A 27427-nucleotide genomic window follows, 5' to 3' on the forward strand; every position below is an offset into this window, starting at 1 on the left:
CTCAATAAATGCTTGCTAATTCCTTGATTAATTTAATGTAGTAGAGACATATTTAGACAAAACTGGAAGGAGATCATTCTTCAAGGTTCAGCATGATTTTTCCCTTTGGCCAATAGTTATTTGAGCAAGTACTTTGTGCCAAACATTTTTTCTAGGTCCTGGGAGTATGGCAGGGAAGTGGACGAAAGCCTTGTTCTCATGGAGCTTACATTTCAGTTGGGGGTAGGGGTAACAGAGAGTAAGATTTTGAATGAGCAGAGGATAATAGTAGCAGGTGTTTACGAAGACAATAAAATGATAAAATAACTTGGAGAAGGAGGAAGAAGGTTACTTTAGATTAAGTGTACGAACAGATCTTTGAGGAGGAGACCTGATCAGGCTAAAGGTCTGAAGGACCATCAGAAAGAATTACCCCTGCACTGGGGCCCAGGGGGCTCCCTGTGCTCCTCTGAGGGTCTCCTGTCCACCCGTAACTTCAACACGTCCTGGCAGAACAGAGCAAGCACCAGGGGCAATGCCCAGCTCTTGCACGGAGCGGCGCCTTATCAGCAGCGCAGTTGGGCTCTGGCTGACCATCGTCCTGCCGTGGGTCCTATGTTCTGCTCTGTGGCAGGGAAGGGGCATATCTGGTCTTTCAAGGTTCCCTGAGCTCCAGCATTGCAGGGGTCCAGGACCTACCCCTGCATTTCAAGTAAGACATGCAGAAAGATGCGGGAACCATCATAAAGGGGCAGCTGGACATTGTTAGTCCTCAAACTTAGAACTGGGCATCTACCATCCAAGCCTTGGGTGCCAGCACTCTGTGCCAATGTGGGTGGCTGGCCTTCAGCTTCTACCAATTCCTCCTCCTGCTGGTGTGCTCCCTGTGTTTCAGAAATTGGAATATTTCTTTCTTGATTAGAGAAGTTGTGGTTTTACAAAACAATCATGCATAAAACCCAGGATTCCTGTATACCTCCCTATTATTAACAACTTGCTTTGGTATGGAACATTTATTACAATTAGTGATAGCACATTTTTATAATTGTATTAATACTACTCACTGTAGTCCATGGTTTAACTTAAAGTTCACTGTTTGTGTATATAGTTCCACGGATTTAAAATATATATATTTATTGTTACCACATATACAATTAACATTTCCCCTTTCAATCACATTTGGATATAGATTTCAGTGCTTGTTAATTATGTTCACAATGCTGTGCACCATCATCACCATCCAGTACCAAAACATTTCCATCATTCCCTACTAGGAACCCTGTACAATTTAAGCTTTAACTTCCCATTCCCTATACCCATCCCCTGGTAACCTATATTCCAGATTTTGACTCTGTGAATCTGCTTATTCTAGACACAAAATATGAAAGAGCAAATCTTGTATGAACTCACTGATTTGAGATAATTGGAATATTTTTAATGACATTTTCAGACTTCCTTGGGGTTAGGCTTCTGGTTAGGTTAGGTTCTGCCAATTGAGCAGACTTGGTAGAGATGTGGAAGATGAAAGAGAGAAGGCTGCCTCCCTGCTGCTGGCAAGGACGCGCCTGGCCCTGCTCTCGGCAGCAGCTGGCAGGGAGGTGGAGAGAAGCAAGGTGTCCCCATGTCCTGACAGCAAGAGTAGCTCCTGAACGCAGCGTTTACGGTGGTAGCTTTTTTTTTTCTTTATTTTCTTTTAAATGTTACATTTAAAACATGTGAGGTCCCCATATACCCCCCACCCCACCCATGGCACCCCGCCCACATCAACAAACTCTTCCATCATTGTGGCACATCCACTGCACCCGGTGAATACATTCTGGAGCACCGCTGCAGCACATGGACAGTGGTCCACATTGTAGTCCACACTCTCCCCCAGTCCAGTCAGTGGGCCACGACAGGACACACAGCGTCCAGCATTTGTCCCTGCAGCACGGTGTTAGCTTCTTTCTCACCTTGCTGACGGAGGCCGAGGTGCCAGCTCCCCAGGGCTGTGCTGTCCCGGGAACGTCCCTGGAGACCCGGCCTTCGGCCCACTCCTCCAGCGCCTCCGTGGATTTCCTAAGTACCTAATTCCCTGCAGAAAATCCCTTTCTGTTGGATATTTTAGAAAAGTTTCTCTTCCCATCAACTGAGCTCTGCTGAGGGAGGCACTACACTATGTTAAGAAAAAGGAAACGCTACCTCAGATCGTGGTTATTGGAGTGTTTAATTTTACTGACACCTGTCCCGGCAATCAATGGAAACACCCCCTGCTCCCAAGACCTGCAGCTCCCTCCATTCAGGACCTCTTTCTGTCCGCCCACGCCACTAGTCTCTGGAATGAATTTCCCTTTAGCAAATGTAGAGTGGTTGGAACTGCTTGCCCCACATGCAGACACCTTACGGGGTAGAGGGGATAATACCCAAAATGTGTAACCTGAAGTGAGAGTCACCACCGACTGGCAGGTGCAGCTGAGGGCCCGGAATCCACCTCAAAACCACCTGCTCCACTCTGGCAGAACCCGAACCTGTCAAGGATCGGGATGAAATTACTTCTTCCTCCTCTCCCTTTTTTGAAGCAAACCACCCACTTTCAGGACTTCCCAAATAAGAAAGAAAGCAGTTTAGACCAAGTTTTATTTGTTCTTCTTTTCCTTTTTGTCTCTTCGTGGACGTTTCAGAAGAACACGTGAGAGGCAGCAGTCCCAGCGCAGCCCAGCGCCTTTCCCCGGGACCCACAAATACATCCTGTGCCCAGGACCAGATGTGGGGGTCCGGGGGATTAAAGCCCAGTCGCCTAGTAGATAAGGGCACTGGGGACATTCCTTTCTCCATTGTCCCAAGCGTGTGTATTCACTGGAGCCCGTCTGATTAAAGTGAGCATGCTTTACGACATCTGGCTCACAGCCTGGCGCTTTGTGGGCATAAATAAGTCTGTGTCTGGCCAAGAGGGAGTGGGGGTTCTCCACTGCAGAGCACACGAACACAAAAGAGGGGTGCCGTGCTTAGAATGTCCTTGGCCTCGGCCACGGATGGGGACCCTCCAGCTATAGGGAACTGCCCCTGCTCTGCCTCTTCTCTACGTGGGTGAAATGATGTGTTTCTGTCGGTGACCCCAACGTGAGCGAACCACGGACTGGGGTGGCTCCCCCAAGACTGAGCTCCTGGGGATGGGCCTTGCCTTGCTCCAGGCCTCTCTCCACATGGTGAGGCTCCCTCCTGGGAGGAGGCTGTAGGCGTCTCTCTTTAGGACTGACAGCATGTAACTATAAAACATTTATTAAAATTTTCATGAATCTACACAATATATGTGAACGAATTTCTTGGTGTGCACTAAACTCTCGGGGTTGTCAGAAGATGGCAATAGAGGAAATCACCAGCGTCCAGTTGTACTCCTGGTTAAGACTGGGCAGAGTATTCCAGAGATGGACCAGCAGCACTGCACATCGACCACGTTGGTTTGCCCAAAAAATGACCTCCTAAGGCCATTTGTAGTCAAAGCAAACAAGGCCAGCCTATTGTCTTATTTGCCCAGGTAAACCTCCTCCTCCTCCTCTCCCTGTGTCTGGGGACTGTAATGAAGGACACAGTTGGAGTCCACTTTGGGGAGACACCCTTGGTTTAGTAATCAAATAGAACTTGGGCATTAAAAGAAATATTCTGGTAGCAGGTAACTTTGGGTTAAGAGCCTCAAAATTAAACAGAGAGCAAAAGGGAAGAGAAAGGAGAAAGAAAGAAAAAGAAAGTTGCCCTCAAACGTAGAACCTGAAACTTGATGGGCAATCAGGGGGATTCAGAGCCTCCAGCACCGCCACCCTTTGCCCCCTGTTCCAGGTACAGAATCAACCACAAAACAGAAGTTTAATGAATGTTCATTGCTTTCCCCATTTTTCCCATTATCTTCCGCACTTTTCCTTGACTTTTTAAGTTTCCAACGGAAAAACAAAACCACTTTCCACTCTCTGCCTTGCTAAGGCATCCCTTCTAAGACTCCAGAGGCAGGCCCAGTGGGCACAGGTAGACGTGGCTTCCCAGGACGGACAGACGGAGAGGACGCTCACCTTCCTTTCCTCCAGCTCCCCTTGTCTCTATGACAGCGATCGGATGAGTCAGCCGAGAGTTGAGCTGGAAACTTCCACTCGCTCTAATGGGACAGGCTCACTCAAGGAGAACAGTGACCTAAAATGAGTTCTACTGCTAGCCTCTAAACATCGTTTCCAACAGCTGAGAGTCACAGGGCGGGCATGAAAAGTATAAACAACAGGTCATGTAAGACATCTAAAATCAGTGGACCGGGATCCATTCCTGGAAGCTAATGTACATTTGCAAATTGTTGCCTGAAAGTGAATCAGACACTTCTTCACTGACTTTTCTCCTCAAGAAGACGCCTCTCTTGGCTGAGAACCTGAATGAGAGGAGGCAGATTCACTTTAGGTCAACGTTCTCTTTGGGTGAGCCTGTTCCATTAGAGCCAGGGGAAGTTCCCATCTCCACTCTTGGCTGGCCCATCCTGCCACAGAGAAAAGGAGAGCTCGAGGTTGTAAAAAAGAATGACGGATGTCTTCCAAAGAAAGAGCTTGTTGAGAAACCACAGGGATTGGCATCTGGGTTCTGAGTCATAAATAGAGAAGTTTGGGAGGGTTAGAGTTAATTTAAACACATCAATCCCTTTACAAAAACTTCCTTACCTGTCTTTTTCTTTTCCAAATGAATGGCAAACTATTCTAAAAAAGAAAATGCTGAGCCCTTACAGTTTCCACCTATGGCAACATTTTATCTAAGTTTTAAAAAGCCCCAGACAGCAGAAGTAGAAATGTCCATGGCACACTTTCCCATCTGTGCAATCCTCATAACAATTCTGTTGTTTCCTGGCAGCTTCTTACTTGGAACTGGTGGGGGTGGAGGGTTGAAGGTGAAATGGTGGAGAGGGGTCAGGAGGCTGGGGTGTGGTGGACAAAGGGGGGAAAGGAAGGAACGAGCCTCCTGTACTAAATTCAGACAATTAAAATTCCACCATATGGGCACGAACCTCAGGAAAGATTTCAATGGAATAAACAATCTTGGACTAAGAAACCTTGACACAGAGCCTCTGAAATCAAGGTCTCTGGAAAATTCAGACCGGAAAAGTTTTGTATATGGCATCACTTCTTTTGGCAGGGAGCCTCTAAAATCAAAATCAAATGCTGCACAGTTAAGCAACTTCTAAGCAATTTCAAATAAGTGCAGCATAATTCATCTTTAGTCAAACAATGTGAGGTTCTAATGAGGGCAGCAGGAAGAGTTCTAGAAGGAAAGAACACTTCTAACTTCCATTGTTCTGCAAACACTCCACCTCAGGCTGGGAGTTTTTTTCCATAGCTACTGAGTGGGCGTCCAGTTATCGAACTTGGGAAAAGGCAAACCACAGTCTTTTATTCCAGTAAAGAGTCATTATTTAATTCTTACATAATTCTGGGTACACATATGCAAATGTATTGTGTATGTGATTTAACAGAATTTGTGCTGGCATAGCCTCTCCCCAGTAACTGGTCAAGATCAATGTAACAAGGGAAACTTCATTCAAACAAAGCACAGACAGAATTTGGGGTTTTGTCTCATGCCCTCTTCTTGGCATTGAGCCTGACTTGAAAAGCATACTGTGAACTCTCTGCTTCACAATGTGCATCTGTAAAATGGGACGGGGTGGAGGTGCTGATGCTATTTATCAAAGCCTCTGTGCTGTTATGAAAGAGCAAATGTCTGTGAAAGCGCCATCAGTCCACAGAAGGTTTGCTACACAGATACACAATAATGCAACAACCATGACCTGATTTGACTAATCATTCAGTGTTCATTAAGACTTCTCCCTCCCTTAAAAGATGGAAACCTCGACACTAGCATCACAAACACCAGTGTTTTGAGTGAACATTAAGTCTTAGAAATGTGATATAGAAAAAGGTTCTTCTTTGCTTTTTAAACTTTTTTATTTTGAATAATATAAACTCACAAGAAGTTAAAAAAAATAGTAGAGTGACTCCTTATATTCTTCCCCTAGCCTCCCCCAGCTACCTCTGGCATCCTCTAATTTTAACATCTTATATAACACATTATCAAAACCAAGAAATTGACATTGGCACCATACTCTTAACTAAGACCTTGCTGGGGTTAGATCAGATTTTTAAAACAATTTGGACACAACTAGAGGTAAGTTGAATCATTTGCATGAAATTTACTCTTGGAAGTAATTTGAGCTTGCCATCATCAAATCTGGACATTTGGGCAAATTATTTAATTTCACCGAGTCTCAGTTTGTTCATCTGTAGAATGGGAATAATAATACCAACCAGGTGAACAGTCATGAGAAAATATCTTCAACCCACTGAGTGGCATATATTAAGGACCCCAAGCCTATTTGTCCCTTACTTTCCTCATGAGACCTGACACTCGGTCTCCAGGGTTTTGTGGGAGTCCCAGGTATCCTCCTAACAGTCAACCTGGGGCTCGTTTATTCCTTGCGCTGGGCAATCCTGATCCTTGGAAGCCACGTGCCTGACCAAGGCACTTTCCAAAGGATGTGAGGCGAGAAGTTTCAACTCCAAGGTGGGTGTAATGCCGCTTCTAGCAGAAGCAGCCGCCGACCCCCCAAAAAAGTGACTTGAGAACCACAGGCTTGCGGGTTCTGGGTGAAACTCTTCCCCCAGGCAATCCGGCCGGCATGGACTCTGCCTCTGTCTGCCAGCACCCAGGCTGGAGTTGAGGGCTCCGGCAGACTCCCATCCCACCTGCTCTTCCCCTGGCTCTGAGGTGGACCCTGAAGGCCCCTGTGGAGTCAGGAGGATGGACTCAGACCCCTGACGGTGGGGTGTGACTCTGCCGCTCTGCTGCCTCGCCCGTGCAGACTGAAGACTCGGTCCTGAAGGTGACTCTAAGCCCGTCTGGACTTCCCCACCTCCTGGCCCCTAGGTGCTCACGAGGATTTGTCCAGTGTAGGGCAAGTGGACGAGCGTCACCCTGCACCCTCTGTGCTGCAGCCCCTGCCGCGTCCTAAGGCTCAGTTAATAACATGAGAGCCCAAACCCTCCTCTGGTCGGTGTTCTGGAAGCAGGGCCGGCAGAAGGCCATCTGGCGTGGATTTCCGCAGAGCCTAGGTCCCTGGCAGAGGCCCCGGTTCGCCCCAGTGCCAGCTGCGCGAGGGAATGGAGAGTCGCAGACCTGAGGAAGGCACAGAGACAGGCGGGAGTTGAGAGGACAAAGAGGGGGCGCTGGCTAAAGGGAAGCCTGGAGGTCTCCTTCCAGGGCTTCGACTTGGGGGCCGCACTGTTTTCTTAGGACCCTGGCTCTGCCGCTGACCAGCCAGGTGTTTGGGACAAATTCTTCAATCCTCCCTAGCCTCTATTTTCGCATCTGCGAATGGGGATAAGACGGGGGACCTCTTAGAGCGTATATTGGGAGGATAAACAAAGTCAAAGTAAAATGAAGCGCCTAAGCCCTCCACCCTTCTAGATAAGTCCAAGCACAATTCAGCCTGAAGCTGCCAACACACAGTTGCACTCAGGGCCCGCAGCCCTTCTGCTCTTGCTGCGCTTTAAGGTCGGTGGCAAATCCACCCGGGCAGCAGCGGCGCATTGCGACCTGGAGAGCTGCGGGATCCCGCCTACCGGGGAAGTCGAGGAGGGTGGCAGCGCCAGGCGCCCAGGCCTCCGAGCACGCTCAGCCAGGGGCGAAGGTCTCTTCCGGAGGGCTGTGGGGACGCGAGCCTTCCCCTGCCCAAGGTGGGTAACCGCGCTCCAGAACCCGGAGGTCCGGCGCGGGTCTGGAGCGCGGGCGCGCGGGGAAACCAGGCGGGGGCGGGGGCGGCGGCGGCGGCGGCCCCCTCCCCTCGCTCCGAGCGCGCCTCCCCGCGTCCCCCTCTCCCCCCCGCACCCCGCGCCCGCGTCTCCAGGACCCCGCCCCCCGCCCCTCCGCGCGCTGCCCGCGTCCCCGTGGCGCGCTTCCCCGCGGCCGGCAGGCGGCACCACGGCCCGGGCTTCGGCGGCGCGGCGGGCGCAGGGGCGAGGACGCGAAGGGGTTAAGCCCTGGGCCGGGGCCGCGGCTCCTCGGGGAAGCCCGCCGGGAGCGCCGGGCGGCGGGGCGGCGGGGGCGGCGCCCCGAGCTCGCCGAGCTGGTCGGCCGCGGCGGCGGCGGCCGAGCCCCGAGCCTGCGGCGCGGAGATGAGCGGGGCCGCCGCGCTCCTGCTCTGCCTGCTGGGCGGCGCCGTCTGCCAGGCGGCGGCCAAGACGCTGCGGGAGCCCCGCGTCGGAGCGCAAGGTGGGCGGGGGCCGGGGGCGACCGGGGGGCCGGGCCCGGGGCTTTTGTGCGGCGGCGAGGCGGCCTGGCCGAGGGCTCCGCCGCGCATGGGCCCCGCGCGCAGCCCGCGCCTGGCTGCGGAGGCGGCGGGTGCTGCGGAGAGCTGGGCCGGGGCGGCGGCCGTGGGCGGCCCCGGGGGTCTTGCCGGGGCGGGCGAAGGGGCTCTCCTTGAGGCCGTGACACGGACGCGCGGCCGTGGCCTCCCGCGCCCGGCGAGAGGGGCGCCCGGGTGGCCGCCGCCCGCGCCCCTGCGGGCCCGGGGAGTGTGGGCCCGGGGCTGCGCCGGCCTTTGTTGCGGCGCCGGGGGGCGGCCGCCGGGTCCCCTGCGCCCCGGGGACGCCGGGCCAGGCGCCGGCCTGCCGCAGTTCGGGAAAGTTTCGGGGTCTTCTGCAGACCGAGAGGGATTTGCCCAGCCGCCCGGGCGTTACCCCCCGAAGGGGAGAAAGGATTAGAATTGGGGGGCCCCGCTGACTTAAAAGGAACCATGTCCAGGGCTCCGGGTCGCTCGCGCTGTCCTTTTGTCTAATCCTCGGCCTCTGCCAATCTGCTCTCCTGCCCCGGGAGTCCCGCCGCCGCCGAAGGGCCACGAGCCTGCCTTTTGTTTTTAAAACCAGGATTTATCGCGGGGACGGGGGGACCCGAGGCTTCCTTTCCACGCACGCTCTTGTGGGGACAGAACCGGGCGCTTGCTCGTGCCTGCCTTTGGAGAGGACGTCTGCGTCCGCGCTCCCCCACCCCACGCTGCGGGGTCCCGCGTGGGCTGCCCGAGGGAGTTTCCCAGCAGACCCCAGAGGCCCTGCAGAAAGGACGGGCCCTGGGAGCGCTGCCCTGCCCGCCGGGTCCAGCCTGGAAGCTGCCTCACCTCCTGCCCTCCCCCTAGCCCTGCCACTTGGACAGACACTCGGGGAGCGGGGTCCTGGGCGCGGAGAGGCCGGACCTTTGCCCCCTGAGGTGGTGGCCGAGAGGGGAGGCTTTGCTGACAATCTGTTGGGTTTACACTGAAAGGTTTTCAAATCCATCACTCGCCAGTATCACTTGCTGGCATCTCTTCAATGCGATTGATTCTTTTATAGCTGTGGTATAATGTGGCCATTGTGAATTGTGTATAAATATAGTACTGTGTATTAGGGAAGCGAGAACATTGTCAACGTACAAGAAGACCCATATCTTTCTTCATGTAGGAAAGGAATGTTTGGGACATTAGATCATCTGTACTGAATTGTTGCCTCTTTCTTTAATACTCTACTGCTCTTTGATTTCAGCTCTTCTAATGAATATATTTGTGCTTAAACCCAGCCATTAGTTCCGAAAAACAGGTTACATTTTCGTTTTGCACTTGAAACAGGAGTCTGTTCGCACACTTATAAAATAGAGATGGCGTCAATTTTAAAAAAAAGGATCCAGGAAAACCTACCAGGTTGTGGTCTAAGACCACATTTTACAGAGCAAACTAAACTCTCAGAAATGGAATAGTCTGCAAAGTAAGAAAGGGGCAACCCTTGTGGGTATTTCGTCCACAGCCAGGAGTGTCTTAATATGCAGGGTGGTTTGAGTTGAAGATGGAGTATCCCAGATTTTCCCCCTGGATGACTTCCTTGATTATTAGGGAAAGGTGAACTCCTTAAAGAGCTAAGCCCAGGAGCTCAATCAGAACTCAGGGTCCCGCTTCCTGGCATCTGGATTTAGTCAGTGCCATTGTGAAGGGATGGAAGATGTCTCTTTTGACAGTCGAAGGTCACCGTCAATCCGCTGAGTCCTTCAAACCATGTTGGCACCCATCATTTTCTGTCTTAGAGCTATTTGATTCAATTCATGTCCTCTCTCCTCTTCTTGGATCGTGTGTAGAATGAAGACACATACTCCTGCTGATTGAACTTGCCATTTTGCAGTGTTTATGGGTAGTTTTGCACATCGTTGATATGCAGCTAGCATTGAGCGGTGAAGGTTTGGAGGCAACCTGCTGTCCCTGGCATTGGTATGCATTTTAGGAAGAAAAGTTTGATGTTTTCCTTCTCTGAAATGTAATTTGTAAGTTTTGCTTTTGTTTACTGTACTTGATTCATACTTTGAAAATGCATTGTACGTACAGAGATGTGCCTTATCAAAGGGTTTAAAAATTATTCTGGAAAAACTACGCAAGGGGCCTTGAACATCTGGAAATCATAGAACATTCCAACTAGATTCCTGGGACTAAATGACACCTTTACTGAAGGAATCTTTACTGCATTATCTGAAGAAACTAACATCCTCAAGTTTCTTGGCATTATTTTATTGTTTATATATTCAAGATAAAATGTAATGTTTGGCTTCAGATTTTTCTTACTGTAGCTGCTTTGAATCTGTAAAGTGATGTCAGATGCAACAGTTGTCACAGCGAGGCTTTGATTTGATAGTCATGAATTTGAACAAGAATATGATTGCATGTTTTTATTAAGTGATTCATCTAATCATGTTCCTATTTTACAAGTTGCTCTGAAGTATTTATATTATCTAAATAATTAAAAAATCTAATTTTTTTCTGGGAATTTTATAGAAACGTATACAAAGGTATTAGCTAATTTTGACTTTCAACCAATATTTTGAGGGTCTTGACCTCGGTATCTTGCAAAACGGTGCACAGAGGCTGGTGTATAGAGGGGGCTCTCCTTGGAGAGCAGTAGGCTGTGCAGATGTACTTAGAGGGGAGTAATTTTGAAGCTAGGGGTGGAAAGACAGAGTCCAAGCTAGATTCAGGCATCTAGGCTCAGGCTTCTATTGTGTGATCTGTGTTTTGCTCCTCATTATCTCTTAGTATTTTGTATGGTTGTGCTAACTTCTTGTTCATCTCAGATAAACTACACCCTGTCATAACATTGGAAGTGAATGGTTTCTCTCTTCTCTGCAAGAGTCCTAGTCTCAAATTTCAGTTACTAGAATGCTGTGAGTGAGCTGAACAACCAGGCAGGAGGTCATCCAACAAGCATGACTTCTGACATTACATTCAGCCTATGACATCTAAATCTCATGATCTCGTAACCTGGGGAACTGCAGGATGTGGATGTACAGAGGCTGCGGGGCGCCACTGAACGTCAGGCATGAGAGCTCTGCAGAAGTAACAGCTATCAAGCGAATTTCTAGCCAAGTCTTTGAAATGACTTTATGAATTGTTTTTGTATCCCTTTTGTACTTGTCCTTTAATACTGTGTAACTCAGGGGTTTGTTAGCTTAAAGTCCTAACCCAAAAAAGAAGACTTTGCATAGACTTCTAATAGCTTACAAAAAAAAATGCTTTCAAAGATTTAATCAACAATTTCTTTTGACCCAGTTACTGGTTTCTCTGTAAATCTAATATTGTTAAAAAGTACTATACTTACTAATTTTAGAAAATACTAGTTACAAAGAAAGCACATGGAATTGGACTAATATATATGTTGAAGGAAAAGTTAGATAAGAATTATTTCAGAGACCTAAGTGGATGAGCTTGTCCTATGATCCCAGCTACCTGTTGTACTTTTTGTGAAATACGTTTAATGAAAAATTTTAAACACATCAATAATGCTAGTATAGTTTGATCAAATTATAGAGAAATATTATAAACAAGTCATTGTCACTTGATTTCACCAAACACAAACTAAGTTATTTAGTTCCAGCAAACATTAAACTGAATGTATTTAAAGGTACTTTAAAAATTAAGCTTCAGAAATCTAAGTAGACCGATTGTACAAAATAATATTTTAAGAAATTCTACATTGTAACCCAATAGCATGCCCTACATCAAGAAAACCTTATTTTTTAGAAGATCAAGGTTGTGAATAAGCAAAATTTGAGAAAATTAACCACGTTAGAACGTGTGTCAAACATAAGTTGCCTTAAAATAAGCTGTTCAGTCAGCATATTTGATTCCACCCACCTCCAGTCAAGCCTCAGTTCAATTGGCCAGCTCCTCTTCCTCCCCAATTCAAGTTTAGCCTGCAAACATTTATTCTTTCTTCTCTCTTACCTCTTGCAGGTTCCAGTAATTAACCCCATCCAGCTTTTCTTTCTCTTGTCCTCAGACCTCCGTTTCAGCGCACCGGCCTTACCGCGCACGCGCGCCAGCCCCTCCCAGCCAGGGTGCCTCCTGGACTCGATTAGCTAGACCCCCCTAGGTCCTGTCTCTCTTGTGATCCCTACAGTCAGTAGTCGAGCGGATGCATTTCTGCAGCGCGTTTCGGAGCTGGAAGGGTCTTCGGGATCAGGTTTATCCTCCCTGTTGTGGAGACGAGGGAACACAGGCTCGGAGAAGTAAAGTGACCTCGGCCGTCCCCACTCTTGAGCGCACGAACCTGCGGAGCCCAGACCAGGACCCCGCCCCACCCCCTGAGGGTGCCCTCGCCCCAATCCCAGCCGTCTGTGGCTCTGTTTCTTTACTTTGCAGGTGAGATTAAGTTAGAGGTTTTGGGATTGGGAGATTGCCTGGTATACTCCTGGGGCCCGGGTGTAATCACACGTGTCCTGTAAGAGAGGTGGGACAGCAGCAGCAGGTCAGAGGCAGGGCTTCGGAGTCCGCACACGAGAAGGTGGAGGAAGGGGCCGTGGGCCCAGGAATGCAGGTAGTTCCTGGAAGCAGAAAGGCAAAGCAATGGACTTTCCACACAGAAAGCTACCTTGGAGGTGAGCACAGAGGGTTTTAATTTTTTTTAAATTGTTTTGTTTTGTTTAAGGCTGTAGCTTCCAGGGTTCGAAAAGCATGAGTTTAATATTGAGGAAGGACTCAACTATTTCCAAGTCAGGTGAACGTTTTCATTTTACTAGACTTAACTTTTTTAAGGTGAAAACTTGAAGAGCAAAACTGTTGAATTTGTGTTGAGGAAAGATTTTAAATGTGACTGTGGTGTTATATTGGGCTTCAAATTTCGGGGAGTTCTGGATCACAGAGTGTTTCAACAATGGCAATGGAGGGATACTGGTATGGGATACCAATGACAGATGATATATGACTGACAGGGAGCTGTACAGAACATATGTCCAGGGTGCATGGTAATGTTTGGATATACTCATAGTGGCAACAATTAAAAACCACAGTAGGGGGGGTACTGGGTTCCCGGCCAGTGGTGCTCTGTCGTGGTCCCTAGGGGAGCAGCGACAGTCTCCCAGGTACAGTGGTGGGGACCGGGAGGGAGTGAGGGTTCAACAGTGAGCCCCTGATACTAATGACTATGCTTGTGAGCTGATAAACCCAAAATAATAACAAGGCCTAGAGCAACTTTGTGCCTGGGAATTCCCTTCTGTCAGCCTTCATGTTACTCAAATGTGGCCAGTCTCGAAGCCAAACTCAGCATGTAAATGCAATGCCTTCCCCCCAGCGTGGGACATGACACCCGGGGATGAGCCTCCCTGGCAACGAGGGACCACTATCAACTACCAACTGATGATGCAACTGGAAAATGACCTTATATGGAAGGTTCAATGCGGATCAGCAGAATATCCATGTCTACATAAAATACCATGACTTTAAAATGCTGTTTGACCTAAAGTAAGGGGGAAATGGAAAGGAGAAATGAGTTTATATGGCTACGAGTTTCTAAAAAAGAGTCTGGAGGCTGGCAGAAGGTTTGCCCTCATGCACAACTGAGCAGAGTCAGAGAGACAGATAAAGCAGATACAACCCCCAGATATTGGTTCCTTTGAGGGCTAAAGAGACCCATGGGAGTTATGGTCATGGCCGATGGGGTTAACTACCAGGGCAGATGGCCCCTCTTTGGAAATGGTGTTTATGTGTGATGAATCTGGACTCAGATGGGATCTCCCTTCATAAGACTTTCATGCTAATGTGCTGGAGGTGCAGTTAATGTTGGGGTTTAAGATATATTTAGGGGATTTGAATCTCTGGACTGACAATGTGATAGCCAGATCCTGAGCCTCAACAGACTCCAGCACCTACAATCTGATTTATTGGACTTACCACACTCAGCTAAGATGGAGGTGAAGAAGGACAACCACCACACCATGGAGCCTAGAGTGATTACAACTGAAAATGGGAGGATTGCATCCAGCATCCAGGTGGAATCTGAGCCTCCTCTTGACATAAAGGTGCAATGGACACAACCAATCCAGTGTCCACATAGAAGAGGTGGCATTGGATTGGGAAAAGTGGACATAATGGACAAAGGGTATGGGGAAAGGCAGGAAGAGATGAGAGGTGGAGGCGTCTTAGGGACATGGAGCTGCCCTGGATGGTGCTTCAGAGGTAATCACCGGACATTGTAAATCCTCACAGGGCCTACATGATGGAATAGAGGAGAGTATGGGCCATGATGTGAACCAATGTATATGAGGTGCAGAGGTGCCCAAAGATGTACTTACCAAATCCAATGGATGTGTCATGATGATGGGAACGAGTGTTGTTGGGGGGGGGTGGGGGGTGGGGGGGTGGGGTTGAATGGGACCTCACATATATATTTTTAATGTAATATTATTACAAATTCAATAAAAAATAAAAAAAAAAAAAGATAAAAAAAAAAAAAAAAAAAAAAAAAAAAAAAAAAAATGTGACTGTGGTGGAGCTGAACATCCCGAGCATTTTGATTAAAGCTGTCCTCAGTCCGTAAGGCGAGTCATAGTAGTGCGGCTTTTGATTTCAAAATCAGGAACTAGTAGGCTGTCACCGTGGATGAGGTTCTCGCTTTTACTCTCTATATTGATAGCACTGGAGTGTGGTTACGGTTTGGTTTTCTTTACAACGTAATGATAGTTTACATTTCACCTCTTGGAGAGAAAGAAGGATTGACAAGAAGTACTTTCTAGTGTAATTATATCTGAACAGAAAGAATTAAAGTACTTGTCACTTGGGTCTGCCTTATGACCCTGTTTTAATGTTTTTTTCATTATTGATTTGGATGAGAAATTGCTGGCACATTCATCATTGGATTGAAAGGGGACTTCCATTATTGGTGGTGCCTCTCTTAAGTGTAAGGTTACATCACTGTAAAGGGGACAGCACGCTCAGCTCATTACCTAGGCATTGGTCAGCGATGGTGGCAACCAGCATTTACTGGGTGCCTATTCTGCGTGGGTGCTGTGCTAAGTACCTGAATGGATTATCTTATTTCATCTCCACCAATCCCGAGGGTAAATATTCTCTTTTTATGAAAGAGGACTGGGAGGCACAAAGAAGTGCCCCTCACCCCACAAGGCCGCGCAGGAAGGAAGAGGCCAAAGCCACCGGTCAGCACTAGGCTCTCTGACCGCCACCCTTACACGACACTGCTTTGTCATCTGGACAATTAAATGATACCGTCAAACAGTTTTGGCCATCATGGCATTTTTCCATTATTTAAAAGAAGGCGCTTTTAATGGGCCTGATAATTTCCAGGAGAGAAATACTAAAATACCCCTTTGTGTAGTTGCTATTTGCCTTTTTTGTTTGTTCGTTCGTTTGTATGGCTTTATTTAGAGCAGTTGTAGGTTTACAGAAAAGTCATGCAGAAAGTACAGAGTTCCCAAATACCCCATCTACACACAGTTTTCCCTATTAACATTTTGCACTAGTGTGGTACCTTTGTTACAACTGATGAAAAAGTATTATTATAATTATGTTATTAATTGTAGCCCACTGCTTACGTTGGGGTTCACTCTTTGTGTTATACCATTCTGTAGGGTTTTTTTTGTGTGTGGTAACTTATATATAACCTAAAATTCCCCTTTTTACTCCGTTTCGAAAGTACAATTCAGTAATGTTAATTACAATCACAAAATTGTGCCACCATCACCACCATCTGTCACCAAAATTTTCCACCACCTCAGTCAGACACTCCATAACAATTAAAATTAACTCCCTATTCTCCTCCCCCACCTGGCCCCTGGAAAACTCTACTTTAGTTTCTGACTTTTCTGCTTATTTCATATAAGTGGGCTTATATGGTATGTCTTTTGTGTCTTTCTTTTACTTAGATGATATCTTCCAGGTTTGTCCATGTCATAGATGGATGAACATCTGTTATTTCCTAGATGGATGAAATCTATTATTTCCCCCCATTGTCTGTCTGTTTTTAATTTAGGAGGCATCAGGAACTGAACCTGGCACCTCTCACTTGGGAGGCAGGCTCTCAACTGCTTGAGCCAAATCTACTCCCAGAACATCTATCATTTTTCCACAGTGCCTGCATCATTTTACATTACTATTAACAATGTATGAGTATTTCTATTTCTCTACATCCTCTCTAACACTTATTTTCTGTTTTTACAATAGATCCATTTTGAGTTAATTTCTATATATGGTATGACTTAGGGGTCTGTTGACCTGCATTCTTTTGCCTGTGACTATTTAGTTCTTTTAGCACCTTATGTTGTAGAGGCTACTTTCTCTCCATTGAGTGGACTTGGAACCATTTTCAAAGATCAGTTGGCCAAAGATATGAGTTTTTTTCTGAACTCTCAATTGGATTCCATTAGTTTATATGTTTGTCCTTGTGCCAGTACCATGCCATCTTGATTGTTATAGCTTTGTAATAAATTTTAAAATAACGTGTCAGTCCCCCAACTTTGTTCTTCTTTTTCAAGACGGATTTGTTTATTTGATGGCCCTTACCTTTCCATATGAATATGATGATTGACTTTTCCATTTCTTTGAAGAAGTCTGTTGGAATTTTGTTTGGTGCGGCGGCTTGCTCGGTCGGTGGTAGTGGGGTCTGGCTGCGGACGAGGGGTCGGTCCAGCTTTGGACGAGGGGTCGGTCCGGCTTGGGACGAGGGGTCGGTCCGGCAGCAGACGAGGGGTCGGTCTCATAGAGGTTGCGCGGTTCGGCTGACGGGGTCGCCCGGCGAAGCTGACGATGAAGGGGTCGCCTGGAGAAGCAGGCGACGAACTGGGGACAAGGGAGGCCAGGCCCTTGTCGGGGGCTCTCAGGACTGGAGGGCGCACGGCAGAAGAACTACCGTGGAGACGAGGTAAACACGCAGGTCCAACTTTATTGAGGAAGTGGCTACAGTTTTATAGGGGCTGGGGAAGGCGGATTGGTCGAAGTTATGCTGTGTTCTGATTGGCTGCCGCAAGCAGTTACTGGGGAGAAAGGTCGGTGGGAGGTACTGGAAGGGGGAGGGGTGGTGGTTAGGGATTGGCTGTTGCTGTTGCTGGGGGAAGTGGCAGGGTTTAGGGATTGGTGGCTGCTGTTGCTGGGGTAGAGGGCAGACTTGAGTTTCCCGCCCACGCCTGGCTGTTGCTGCTGTCGCGGGGAGGGGAAAAGGCAGACTGGAATCTTCCGCCCTGCGCCTGCGCAGGGAGAAAGAAGAAGAAGGGTGTTGCCTCATAAGGGATCGTGTGGCGCCATCCGGGAGGAGGGGCGGCCGCGGAAGCATGGCTGCCGAGAAGGGGAGACCCGAGGGCACTCTGCGCCCATGCCGAGCTCCCTTCAGGGGTGGCGGTGAGTCCGACCAGCCACCCTATTATGGGGGCAGCGGCTTGGCCTGCCGCGGCCGCTCCCCCGCCAGGCCAGCAAACCACACTTCAGCCCGAGGGGTGACCGCAGTTTGGGATTACACTGAACCTGTATATTGCTTTGAAGAGAACTGACATCTGAACAATATTTAGTCTTCTAATCTATTAATATGGAATGTCCTTCCATTTATTTAGGCCTTTAATTTCTTTCAGCAATGTTTTGTTGTTTCCATGCTTGGTTAAATTTATTCTAGATATTGGATTATTTGAGTTAATATTGTCCATGGAATATTTTTTTGACATCTCCTTTGGATTGTTCATTTCTGGTGTATAGAAACACCACTGATTTTGGCATGTTGATCTTGTGCCCCACCGTGTTGCTGAATTTGTTTATTACCTCTGGTAGCTTTCTTGTGGATTTTTCAGGATTCTTTGTGTGTAGAATCATGTCATCAGCAAACAGGCAATTTGGATGCCTTTTATTTCTTTTTGCCTAATTTCCTCGGCAAGAACTTCCAGTACAGTGTTGAACAGCAGTAGTGACCATGAGCATCCTTGCCTCGTTCCCGATCTTGGGAAAGATTTCAGTCTTTCACCACTGAGTTGGAGGTTAGCTGTGGGTTTTCCATGGATGCTTCATCGTGTTAAGGATGTTTCTTTCTATTCCTAGTTTTCTGAATGTTTTATCAGGAAAGGGTGCTGAATTTTGTTAAATGCTTTTTCTGCATCAATTGAGATGTCCTTGAACCACAGAAAGCAACCGCTAACAGCTATTTACCGCCTGTCTCCTAAGTGCAAAGCTCTGTAGTTGGTGTGGGATCTGGGTGGGTAGGAGAGACAAGAAGCTCCCCAAGTAAATCTTATGAGCTCTTGAAGGAGGTCCTAGAGAGCAGGGTGGGATTAGGGGTTACATCCAGTTGGGTTTGGGGAGAATCTCTCTCTTGTGTTCAAGACCCATTAGTGTTTGGCAAGCTGTTCATATGGCAAGAGAAACTTGTTTGAACCCTGCGTTTGGGGAGTTGGAGATAAGGAAGGGTGCGGATTCTGCAAAACCGTGATTCAGATATGTTGGGCTTCTAGAACAGCATGAGATACCCTTGTTCTCCTTTTGGCGTGGAGGGCTTTTTACACTGTGAACTAAGTGTGCAATACCAGTATGTATTTAGTATTTGGACTTGCAAAAGTTTAATATTTTCTCCAAAAAAAAAAAAAGCTTCTTAGCTTCTCTTTTGCTTTTGTAATGATAAAAAAAATGTTTTTTAATTATCCTATTTTAGGATTATGACTGGTTTTTCCAACTTTATAAAAATGTTTAGTCACACAAAGATGCTGAAATTTATGCAGTGAATGCCCATGCGCACCGTTTATATTCCCTAAATGAACATTTTACTCTACTTGCTTTTTACTTATCTTTCCGTTTATGAACCCTTTTATCTATCAGTCAGTCCATCTTCTATTTGCATACATTTTAGCATGTGTTTCAGATTTATCAGTGTCCTTCCCCCCGTCTCTCGCCAAATACTTTAGCATGCTGGTCTTCGATGTTTGTTTATTCTTTAGGAAAACTGTGTACAGGGCAATGTGCAAATCTTGATATATGCAAACTCCAGTGGAACTATCCAGTGCCCTGTCAAAATAGAATATTTCCATTACACCCGAAAGTTTCTTCAGGCCCCTTCCCCATAAACTCCTGCACATCAGGGGCAACAACGTTCTGATTTTTTTCGCGCATACACTGTTTTTTCCCCTGTTCTAAAAGACACATTAATTGAATCGTACAGTATGTACTCTTTGTGTCTGGCTTCTTTTTACTCACCATCGTGTTTTTGAGATCCGTCCATGTTGCGTGCACAATAGTTTGTTTCCTGTTATTGCTGAGCAGTATTTCACTGTGTGATATTCCCGTTTATGCATTCTCCTATGGATGGACACCCAGGTTGTTTCTGGGTTTTGATTGTTACAAATACAGCTGCTGTGAACATATTTACACACAGCTTCTTGAAGGAAGGAAGCCTCTCTGCTTTCGCTTTTCACCACATTTCCTGAGCATAGTAGTGTCAGGGTATGTATCAAATAATAAATAATAAGTATGTGAATGAGGAAGGGCATGAGTGAATGAATGAGTGAATGAATGGTCATCTGGGCATCTGTCTCTGTTTCCTTCAGGAAAATACATAGGAGTGAAATTGCTAGCTCATAGGGTAGGTGAAGGCATATATAGGAAACTGCCAAACTTTTTTTTCCAAATTGGTTATGTCATTTTATAATAGCACCAAGAACATATGAGAATTCTTGTTGCTACACATTCTCATCAGCATTTGGTGGTGTTAGTCTTTTCAATTTCTACTATTTTGATTGGCAGATTTAGAGGCAAAGAAATTTTGATAAACAATAAAGTGCATATGTATTATTTTCCCAATATAAATGGCTTTGCTTTTTTGAAGTGTTGTAGCATTTTTAGAAATCAAATTTGAGGTTTCACTATTAGGTTTTTGTTTATTTTCAACAATATTTTAATGCATGCTTTTAGTTTTCTTTAATATTTTTATCAAAGTATGCCATGTGACCAAATTATTTCCTTCTTCAATGAGATGTAAAACCACTGATGATGTTGAACCATTTTATCACATGCCTGCCAGATAAACCATGGTGTGTGTGTGTGTGTACAGGGAATAAAACAGAAAGAGAAAATAAAAACCATTCTAGATTCCAATATTTTCCCCTGCAGATGCAAAGCTGGGGATTATGTAGGATAGTTTCAGTGCATGTTCTTCTCTTTAAAGGAAACCCAAATGTATTTGCCAGTTGGCAGGTGCAAGTGTGGGTACATTCTAGTCACAATCCAGAATCTCTTAATGCCTGGGAAGGTTCTAGAAGGTACTTAGGAAAGTTCATTAACCCTCTTGAGTGATTATGGTATTGAGTGAAGTCCCAAAGCGTTCTAGTAGCCTTTAAAATGTCATGAGCTTCTAAAAGTATTACCAGTCCTAACCTCTGAGTAGTTGAGTGTACCAGGAGGTGGTTTGCCTGCTGTGAAATGTAAGATTCCTCGAGGTTTAGGAAAGCTCCCCAAAGGATGGGGTCTCATTTAGAGCAAGGGTCTTAACCAGGGGTCCACAGACTGGAAAGATTTCAGAGGGTCTGTGAGCTTGAACTGAAACTTCAAAGCATTACTCTTGTGAGGACGGGTTGGTGCAGGTATGATATATTTGTTAAATAATATGCAGGATAGTGTGGACTTAGCAAGGCGTCCACAAAAAAGGCTAAGAACCCCTGCTTTGTACCATAAAGTTACGACCCATGAGCCTTTGAGTCTATAGCTTCTATAGAAAATTTTGTATGGAAATCAGATTTACTGTTTGGGCTCCCGCTTTTAATTATTTTCATTGATTACCACCAAAATAATTCAATCAATACGGAAGTGAAAAATAAAGCAGGAGTCACCTGTTCTCCCTTGTCCCTATCTGGATTCCCAGGGATGATATTAAATATATTTAAAACCAGTAGAGCAAGAGCACAGACGAGTCAGAACCAGTGATGGATGTAAGTGCCCAGCAGAGCTGCCCTGGGGTAGACTTGCTGAACGCGCTCAGTCTCCTCCCCGGCTACCCTCTACACCAGGGGTTCCCGACGAGGGGTCCGGGAGCCTGAATTGAAACAGAAAAGGTTAAGAAGCCCTGCTCCATACCTTTAATGCAAAAGCACATTTATATATCCACACATAGGCACATAAATGTATATACACACATAGATTTTTTGTTTTCCTGTTTTTTCTAAGGCACTATAAGAAACCATACAAATTACATAGCTCTGAAACTTGAGAGGTTTTCCTTCCTGCTTTATTGTGAACACCTTTCACATGAATGTAGCTCCAAACTGATAAAATTATGTAGAAAAGCCCCAGGGACCCCTCAGAGAGGAGGGGGGAAAAGGCCTTACTTCCTCTCTTCCTCTTTGAACTCCCTCTGGAGTTTCCTCTCTATCTTTTGAAATTTGATACCCCCACCACCCCACCAGGGCTGCTGAATCAGACAGCGGCTAAACCCCTGGTTCATCACCTTGGCCCACCTGTCCTAAAGGCGTCCCCGAAAGAGGGGCCAACCCTCGTCCCGTCACCAGGAGTCACGCTGACTGCCCTTCTGCAACTGTGGAAAACGCCTGCCTTCCCAGAAGCTGGAAGCTGCTTCCCTGTTTGCAAGTGATCCGGCTTCCTTGTTACAGCAGAACTTTTGGTGTCCCAACCAAAATGCTGTAAGCTGCGAACTTGACTCCAGTTTGTCTTTCAGTACTACCGAGCACCAGCTGGTGATGCAACCAGAAAAAGAACTTGAATAAAAGGGGGAAATGGCAAAGACAAATGAGTTTATATGGCTAAGAGACTTCAAAATGAGTCAGGAGGTCGTCAGAGGAGTTGCGCTTATGCACATCCCAGCAGGATCTCAGAGACAGCCAAAAGTAGATACAACCCCAGGTAGTGGTGCTCCTGAGGGCTGTGGACACACCCAGGTCCTCCGGTCATGGCAGATGGTTCTGGAGTTCAGTGCCTTGCCAGTGGGCCCTCCTTTGGAATTTGTGCTCCTGAGTGTGATGGAGTTGGACTCAGATGTGACCTTTCTACACATGCCTCTTCTGTCACTTTAACTGAAGGTGTGGCTGGTGCTGGGGTTGATGTATGCTCAGGAGACTTGAATCTCTGGGCTGTCCATGTGCCAACTGGGCCCTGGGCCTCAGCAGAGTTGCAACACCTGCTCTCCAGGTCGTTGGACTTACCCATTTTAGCTAACAGGGAGGTGAAGATGGTCAACCACCACACAAGGGAACCAAGAGTGCCTACAAGTGCAAGCAGGAGAATTGCATCATCAGACATGTGGGATCTAAGCCCCCTCTCGATTTAGAGGTGGAGTGGACATTGTCATCCCAGCGTCCCCAGAATGGAGGAATAAAATATGGATTAGAGTGGACTTACTGGTATACTACTATAAAATTATTGTGACTCTAGCAATGAAAGAAATTGTATCATTGATGTGGAGACAGTGGCCATGGGAGTTGCTGAAGGCAGGAGAGGGAAAAAGAGGTGTGATATGGGGGCATTTTCTGGACTTGGAGTTGTCCTGAAGGATATTGCAGGGACAGAGGCAGGACATCATATATCCTGCCATAACCCACTGAATGGACTGGGGGAGAGTGTAGACTACAGTGTAATCTATAATCCATGCAGTGCAACAGTGCTCCAAAATGTATTCACCAAATGCAGTGAATGTGCCACACTGATGAAAGAGGTTGTTGATGTGGGAGGAGTGGGGGTGGGGAGGGGAGTGGGGTAGATGGGAACCTCTTGTATTTTTTAATGTAACATTTTGTGTCATCTGTGTATCTTAAAAAAAACAAAGAATTCAGCGCAGACCAGGAGAGGCAGGAGCCGGAGCAACGGCAGCCACTGTGTGCTCCTGCCCGACCCGGGATCTCTTTCCCCCTCCCCTCTCCTCCACCACCGCCTGTCTGCAGGGGCACGCCCCCCCTCCTCGCCCCCTGCCTCTAGCCCTTCCTCTTCCACCCCCTGCCCTTTTCCCCACATTCCTCGTGCCTGCAGTGACCTCAGTGTCCAGCTCCACAGAACACTGCTGGACACGACACCTGCGTGACTGAAGATGGGCTCAGTGTCACTCTCGCCATCTGGCTGCTTGTGCACGGAAAGGAGCTTGGCAGCTGCATGGGAAAGAGAGGAGAATCAGCCAAGATGGGCGAGGAAAGTGGTGCACTATCCAGCTCTCAGAAGGGAATTGTCCTAGAATTATCGCTTTGGCTGGGCCCGCTGACACCACCTTTAAAGCCTTTGCTATGATCGTGGACAAGCTGGAAGGGGACATCAGCAGCTCAGTGACTAATGGCACAGCTGCCGGTAGACCCCTGGTCACCCTGAGGCTGGTGGTCCCTGCTCGTCAGTGTGGCTCTCTCAGTGGGAAAGGTGGTTGCAAGAAAAGGACATACGAGAGAGTGCGGGGCTTCAGGTCCAGGTGGCAGGGGACGTGCTCCCCAACTCAACTGCGTGGGCCACCGTGATTGCTGACGCTCCACCGTCCACCACTGAGCACGTCAGACATCTGCGTGGTCAAGTCTCAGTGCCCGTGAAGGGTGTGACCGTCCTGTACCAGCTCAGGCCATCCAGTACCCTGGTCATCTTGGCAGGTGGTCAGGACAGGTGCAGCACTGGTAGCGACCGTTCCAGCCTTCCCAACAGCATCCCGTGTATGTGCCTCGACCCTGCCCTGCAGGGCCACCTCTAGAGTCCTTCACCATTCAGTGACAGGGTGACCTTCCCCAGCCAGATTCGACCAGGCAGCACCCGTTGGCAATGCACGGTCTCATTTTCCCATGACACGTGGCCACACAGCATTCAGAGCAGGTTTGGATGCGTCTGCTCAGATCACTTCTCAGGAACCCGCCATTCCAAATGATTTGCTTGGCTGTATAATCGGGCGTCAAGGCACCAAAATCAGTGAGATCCGTCAGATGTCGGGGGCATGGATCAAAACTGAACCCAGAGAAGGATCTCCTGACAGGCAGGTTATCATCGCTGGATCTGCTGGAGCATTAGGTTACCTCAGCGTCTAATCCATGTCAGGCTCTCCTCGGAGACGGGCGGTGTGGGGAGCGGCTCGAGCCGTGCAGGGGCCTCCACAGTCCCTTTCTGCCCGTCACCACCACCCAGGATCCATCTGTGTGGTTTCTGAGCAGTCAGCGATTCCAGGTTTTAAGTAGTTTATCAATTTTTAAGTAGTTTGTCATCCACTCACGATTTTTTTTTATTCCCCCCTCCCTTTGCGGCTTGCTTGCTTTCTGCTCTCTGTGTCCATTCGCTGCGTGGCTCTTCTGTGTTTTTACTTGTCTCCCTTTTTTTGTTGCGTCACCTTGCTGAGTCGGCTCTCCGCGGCGTGCCGGCAAGCCTGCCTTCACAAGGAGGCCCCGGGACCTGAACCCAGGGCCTCCCATACGGTAGACGGGAGCCCAACTGATGGAGCCACAGCCGCTTCCAATGATTTTTTAATTAAAGCGTTTTCATTACTAAAAGAAAAATGAATTCATAGATTAATTTCAGTTCCTGAAGAGTATTCCATACTTAAGTAACACACAAGATATAACTATAAACGAATCAACTTAAATATACACAGTTTCATTATTGTCCCTCCTAGAAATTGATTCTCACGGACACGGGGCCCATTTCTGAGGGAGTGTGCCAAGCACAGATGAACCTCCTCTCTGATGCACTCACCACCTTCCCTGCCGCTGCCTGGCCCCCCTCTCCGCCTCTCGCTCAGGGCTTCTGCGCTGCTCCTGGCCTCCCAGATGCCCGCACCTAGGACACGAAGCAAGACCTCGGCTTCTGCAGAAAAAGTGGGAAGGGGGTGGGAAGGAACCTGGGGTCAAGGCCTGGGCCTTTTGGAGCCAGAGCCAGCAAATTCACCGCTCACCCCTCAGACCAGACCACCTTCCTGACCCGTCTCCGTGCCTTACTTCTGGCTCCTTCCTCTGAGGCTTTCTCATCGTAATCTGAACCAACGCGCTAACAAACTGTCTTCACGTGTGGAAAAGGTGCCACTTAGGGGGCGGTCAGTATCTCCAGAGCTTTCCCTCCAATTCTCAGTCCTTTCTTCATTTCTATCCCCTAAAGCCCACTTACCCTGTATTTTGTCCCCTCTCCACAAGTCCACTGAGACATAATCTAATAAATACATTCTCATAAAGAGATTAACCCCTGGCCATCGTTTGTCTTGCCTTCCTCCCTCCAGGCATTTTCCAAATTTCTCTGATCATGAAAGTCACCAGGGGTGCTTGTTAACGCGGTATCCCAGACCCTTCCCTTGGAGCAGGGGTTCTTCACAAGGCGTCTGTGTGCTTGAATGGAAATATTTAAAAGAAAACATTACTCTTCTGGGGACCTGTTGGTGCAGGTGTGACCTGTTTATTAAATAATACACAGTGTCGTGTGGACGTAGCGAGGGGTCTGTGGTTTTCACCTGACTGGCAAAGGGGTCCGTGCATCGAAAAAGGCGAAGAATCCCTGATTTAGAGATTAGGAAGGACATAATGGTTCCTTTTCCCTCCCCGGTCCGTTAGCCTGTTTTCTGTTGACAAGTGCTCGTGGTTGGAGTTGTCCTGTAGTAGCAGGACCGGCCGTGGAACAGACGTTTGGAAAGAGAGCCCTAGAAATGAAAGCAGAGGCTTCTGCAGGCAGCGCCCGCCCGGCTGGAGCTGCAGCCACCCAGGTCCTCTGCGGGGCATGCTGGTGGAGGAAGCACTCCAGGGAGACTTGTCTCTCCCTGGGACTCCCCAGGGCCACCTCCGAAGGTCACGGCGAAGCACCAGGTCCCCCACTTCCCACCCAGAGCTCAGAGAGTGGGAGGGGCCCAGGGGGCAGGGAGCAGGGCCTGCCCGGGGTCGCTGCCCGCCCTGCTCTCTGCGTTGGGCTAGGCTTGCCCTGACTCAAAGTGCACGCCTGCACCGTGCACGGCCTGCGAGTGGCTTTATGAGGGCACTTCTGATAACTTATTAACTCCGGGTCGCATGTGACCGTGTAAAGCTTTTTCTGTGTTAGTTTTTCAAGTGCATGTGTAGGTATACATGCCGTCTCGGGAGCTGAGCCGTGTGTTTGGGCTGGGGAGGACGTGGTTGGTTATAAGTTGTGTCCTTGAGAAGAGGAGGAACAGCTGTACTGCTTCCCACTGTGTATACTGTTGTCTTTTTCAGTAGAGATAGTTCCCGGTGCTCTCTGTCTGGATTCTTTGGGCTTCACATACAGGTGGAAATAGCACTGTACATAGCCATTCTGTTGTGTTCAAATGGAGATTTCATCAAAGGGAGGGTTTTTCAAACTCAGAGCATTTTCTTGCTTCATTGCTTCTGAGATATGTCTGCTCAGTCCAGTTCCTGAATGTGGACCCTCAGAGCCCACGTTTATTCAGTGTTTTTGTTGACAGAAGGTCATACCCTAGGAATTGCTGGTTGACCTCTTATTGTGTCAATATTTTTGGTACTAAGAAAATGGGTGGCTTTTCCAATTTAGGAATATAGAGCAGTGTGAGATAATGCAAGTCTATTATTCCAAATATTGTGATATGAAAGGGCAATATTAGCTTTTTCAGGATCGAGTAAAGAAAACTTCTTTTGTTGTGGTGATTTGGTTATTTAAAGTCTTCCCAGACAATCAGAGGTTGGAGTTGATGAGTTTTAGGTGCTTCCTTTAGATTGACTTCTCTGTTTTCTTTCCTTCACTTTTTGCTTGGTGGAGAGATCTCTGCTCTGTCACCGGCACCTGCCGTCAGGGGCATATGGACAGGGATGGCAGGTTCCGCACTCGGTGCCCTACGGGGCGAGGCCAGGGCGTCTGCGGTGCGGCTGCTGGCAGCCCCGCCAGATGCCAGGAGACCTCCACAGTGAGCCTGCTCCCAGGTCGGCAAGCGCGCCCGTGTCCCCGCTGTCTAAATGTTACTGCGAAGTCCCTGGCCCCTAAAGGACTTATTTGTCACACAAGCATATACCAGTGCACAGTTTTAGGGTGCCTTTTCTTTTTTCTATAACCTTAAGACTGCCCAGTGAAATTAAACTCAGAAAGTGATCCTTTTAGCTCCTCTTGGCAGAGTAAACTGTTAAAGTGGCTTTTAATGCACACTTTATATTTTCTTTAGAAATAGATTCTCGTGCTAAAATTGGGTTTTCAGTTGGATTTAAAATTGGCAAAAAGGATTTCATTGTG

At 47.8% G+C, this 27427-nt stretch overlaps 1 protein-coding gene and 1 pseudogene across 3 annotated transcripts in view; both read left to right on the top strand.

The window, feature by feature from the left end:
- The first annotated feature begins 7113 nt into the window (after positions 1-7113).
- The window catches only part of FAM171A1 (family with sequence similarity 171 member A1), a 154029-nt gene continuing 133715 nt past the window's right edge, over positions 7114-27427 (top strand). The window contains exon 1 of one of the 3 annotated variants that reach the window (XM_071210053.1): positions 7114-7709. Coding sequence is in view for 1 of the 3 variants with exons in the window: in XM_058282367.2 (XP_058138350.1) it covers positions 8148-8244 (97 nt within the window). In the remaining 2 variants the exon portion in view is untranslated. Of the gene's footprint in view, positions 7710-8030; positions 8245-27427 lie in introns of those variants that run through there. The other 2 variants (XM_058282367.2, XM_071210054.1) reach the window with 2 other exon arrangements.
- On the top strand, positions 8331-25914 carry LOC139437051 (poly(rC)-binding protein 2-like; annotated as a pseudogene).

The sequence above is a fragment of the Dasypus novemcinctus genome, chromosome 20 (assembly GCF_030445035.2).
Source record: "Dasypus novemcinctus isolate mDasNov1 chromosome 20, mDasNov1.1.hap2, whole genome shotgun sequence".
NCBI classification, from domain to species: Eukaryota; Metazoa; Chordata; class Mammalia; order Cingulata; family Dasypodidae; genus Dasypus; species Dasypus novemcinctus.